This window comes from Littorina saxatilis, unplaced genomic scaffold, assembly GCF_037325665.1.
Source record: "Littorina saxatilis isolate snail1 unplaced genomic scaffold, US_GU_Lsax_2.0 scaffold_591, whole genome shotgun sequence".
Classification (NCBI taxonomy): Eukaryota; Metazoa; Mollusca; class Gastropoda; order Littorinimorpha; family Littorinidae; genus Littorina; species Littorina saxatilis.
In genome coordinates this window covers 77501-81078 of record NW_027125705.1, presented here as the reverse complement: position 1 = coordinate 81078, position 3578 = coordinate 77501, and the positions used below count along the sequence as shown (strand labels likewise).

The following is a 3578-nucleotide window of genomic DNA, read 5'->3' as shown; positions in this document are numbered from 1 at the left end:
CGCTGGTCGAGACTACGTGCATGCGCTTTCTGACTAATAAGATTTGAGACGCCAAGACATGAAAAGAAAAAGATAACTCTTGCCTTCCAACTAGTCTCGGCCCGCTCAAAACCGAGACTTTCAGTAATTCCTTCGCGTGACGTCTAACCCTCTTACGCCATAATGTGACGTCTTCAAATGACGAAATGTTAAAGTTTCTACCACAGACATACACACGCACGCACGCACGCACATACGCACATACGCACATACGCACGCACGCACAGACAAAGTTACGATCGCATAGGCTACACTTACGTGAGCCAAAAATAGCATAATTGCACTATGGCTTAAACACACTCACTGTAGGTAATGGAGCACTGTACAGAAGCATTCAGGGAGTCTCCATCACGAACTATGATCGGCACAGTCTGGTTTGGGTTCGACAGGCGGGGAACGGGTAGCACTTGGAGAAACTCGTTTGGCGGCTGTTGAGAGTAATGCATAATTTAGTAAAGATTGTTTATGGGTAAAAGTTCATTATTTAGAAAACATGTTTGTATGCATACAAGCTGAGGTGCAGTGAGCTATTAAGGAAAACGTGCGTCCATTCGATCTCTTTCAAGTCACATAATTCTTACTGCCGAAAACGTATTTCGATTTTTTTAATTTATTTATTTATTTATTTTTTTTTTTACAATTTTATTCAAATAAATAACAACAATCAACAATATCTCATACAATGAATTAAATACATCTTATCGAGTACAACAAGCTAACTTTTTTTAACGTTTTGTTCTTCGAACACTCACACAAAAATGCTTCTTATCTGTAACTGCCCATTAAAAATACTTTCCAACGGTAAAAACGAATTTGTTTTTTTATATATACTAACGCACATCTTTCCGATTAAGATAATGTGGTTCAATTTATACATAGTTGCCTTTTTCACCATTACAAAATGCATACCAAATAAAACATCACTAACTTTCAAAACAATCTTAATTTCTAAAGTACGAAAAATAAATTCTTCAATAAACTTCCAGAATGTGTATACAACCGGGCATTCAAAAAAGAAGTGTTCAATGAAATCAGTTACATCACAACAGTAATTACATTTATTAGTTTCCGTTACTTTCATTTTACACAGGAGAATGTTGGTCGGATAAATGTTGTGCATAATTTTCCAGTGTAAAACTCTTAATCTAGTCTCTTGTGTTGACTGATGGGCAACTATCCAAGAACGTTCATCAATTTCTACATTAAACTTTCTCTTCCAAAATCCTCCGGAACATGGTACATCTGTTTTCATATTAATAATCTCTTTCCGATATTCTTTGGCACTTAACACATTTTTGCCGTTAAACAGTGGGGTAATACAAACATCATCAGTCATATTTACAACATTTTTCCTCATGAATAATGACACAGCAGCTTTTACAACATTATATTCAAGAATTCGGTTTGGCGAATATCCAATCAAATCACATATATCTTGATATGATAATATGTCTCCCGAACGTACAATGTCAGTTAATACCAATACACCTCGTCGTATCCAACTTTCAAAAAATAAAACTTTGCCACTATACGTTATGCATGCATTATTCCATAATAAAATCGGCCCGATTGTCCCACGATCGTAGTGGTTATTATCCAGCCAATATTTTAATACTGCTTTCCAAAAGTGTGATTTCACTAGGTCTAACCCTTTAAATCTTGCACTGTTTACATTCGATAAGAAACATTCAAAGTGCTTTCCAAAACGCAAATACATCATCTTTGGAGTGAGACTCCAATTATCATTTTCATTTGATGTAGTCAGTTGTGAAACCCATTGTAATAAAAAAGAAATTTGCATTTGCCTAATATCGATCATTTTTAAACCACCTTTTTCAATTTCAAAACATAAAACGCTTCTTTTCACCTTTTCAAAGGCCTTCCGATTACAATCTCTTTTTCGCCACAAAAATCTGTACAATAAGGTATTGACTTCATTCAAAACACAGTCAGGTAATACAAACGCTTGCATAATATACACAAATTGTGAAATTAAAAACGTTTTCACAATACATATTTTCCCTAAAATGCTCAAATTTCGCTTCTCCCATGCACAAATCAATCGCTTAATATTCCTTATTCTTCCAGTCCAGTTATCTTCTACCAAAGAAGCACTCTTATCATTACAAAAATATACACCCAAAATCTTCAACTTCTTCTTCCAAACAAAATTATAAAATGTTTCATCACAATGTTTCCTACTACCCAACCACATCGCCTCAGACTTTCTCTTATGTATCCTTAAGCCTGAAAAACTAGAAAAGTCATTCATTATTTCAAGTGCATAATACATATCAATCTCATCCTTTAAAAAAAGGGTGATATCGTCTGCATACAGAGCAATTTTAATAACGGTTGCAATATCAACATTATTCCATAACGAAATTCCTTTAATACGTCTACACTGTCTTATTTTTGATGCCAGCAATTCAATGGCCAGTACAAAGGCCAAACATGAAAACGGGCACCCTTGACGAATCCCGGCTTTCACATCAAAAAAATCCGACAACCATCCACAATACTGCACTGAGCTAACCGTGTCGTTCATTAACACAGTCACCCATTGAACAAATTCTGGCCCAAACCCGAATTTTTGAAAGGCTTTAATAATAAACTCTTTTGAAATACTATCGTACGCTTGAACACAGTCAATTGCGACCAACAGACCAGGTTGATTTAACTCGTGTGACTGTTCGATTACATCATCAATTAACCTTAATATTGTAGATACTTTTCTGCCTTTAATATAACCGACTTGATCTTTCTGATTCTTAAAAGCCGAGGTGACAGATGATATGTACAGCAATCAATAATCTATGTATCTATACTTGTTGTTACCAGACACACACACACACACACACACACACACACACACACACACACACACACACACACACGTACACACACACACGTACACACACACACACACGCACACACACACACATAAACACACGCACACACACACATACATACTAACACGCACACACTGACACACACACACACACACACACACACACACAGAGGCTCACACAGCTACACGCACACACACACAAACCCAAACACACACACTGACACACACATACACACACAACAGCACACACACACACTCACAAACGCGTGCGCGCACACACGCACACACACGCACACACTATCACACACACAAACGCAAGAAAGACCGCGAGGAAGAGACAGAGGGAGAGAAACAGAAATGTTAAAGTGCTAACTGAACACTAGACACCCACCGATGTTGTGCCATTGACGATAGTGTCATAGTACTTGGGACGAACACAGGGCTTGTACTGACTGGTAGGACAGCTGTCATAGATGAACACAGGTCCCAAGTCGTCACCGTCTGTGATGGTGATGTTTAGGTACGCCCAGCTGGACATTGGCGAAAATTCCTTAGCGTTATCCTGCAGGCCAACAGGCAAAGAAGATGCATGTCACTGTCGGTGTGCTATTTTTAGATTATTTTAAGTTTACCCTGGGACAAACTAATGTTGTACCCTGCCCAGATATGCGTTGCCTTTTCTACGCTT

The 3578-nt window shown here is 37.8% G+C and overlaps 1 protein-coding gene across 1 annotated transcript in view; it reads right to left on the bottom strand.

The window, feature by feature from the left end:
- Window positions 1-3269: 3269 nt before the first annotated feature.
- The window catches only part of LOC138954193 (cadherin-99C-like), a 2595-nt gene continuing 2286 nt past the window's right edge, over window positions 3270-3578 (bottom strand). The window contains exon 4 of the mRNA XM_070326091.1: window positions 3270-3452. Within this exon, the coding sequence (XP_070182192.1) occupies window positions 3270-3452 (183 nt within the window). The remainder of the gene's footprint in view (window positions 3453-3578) is intronic.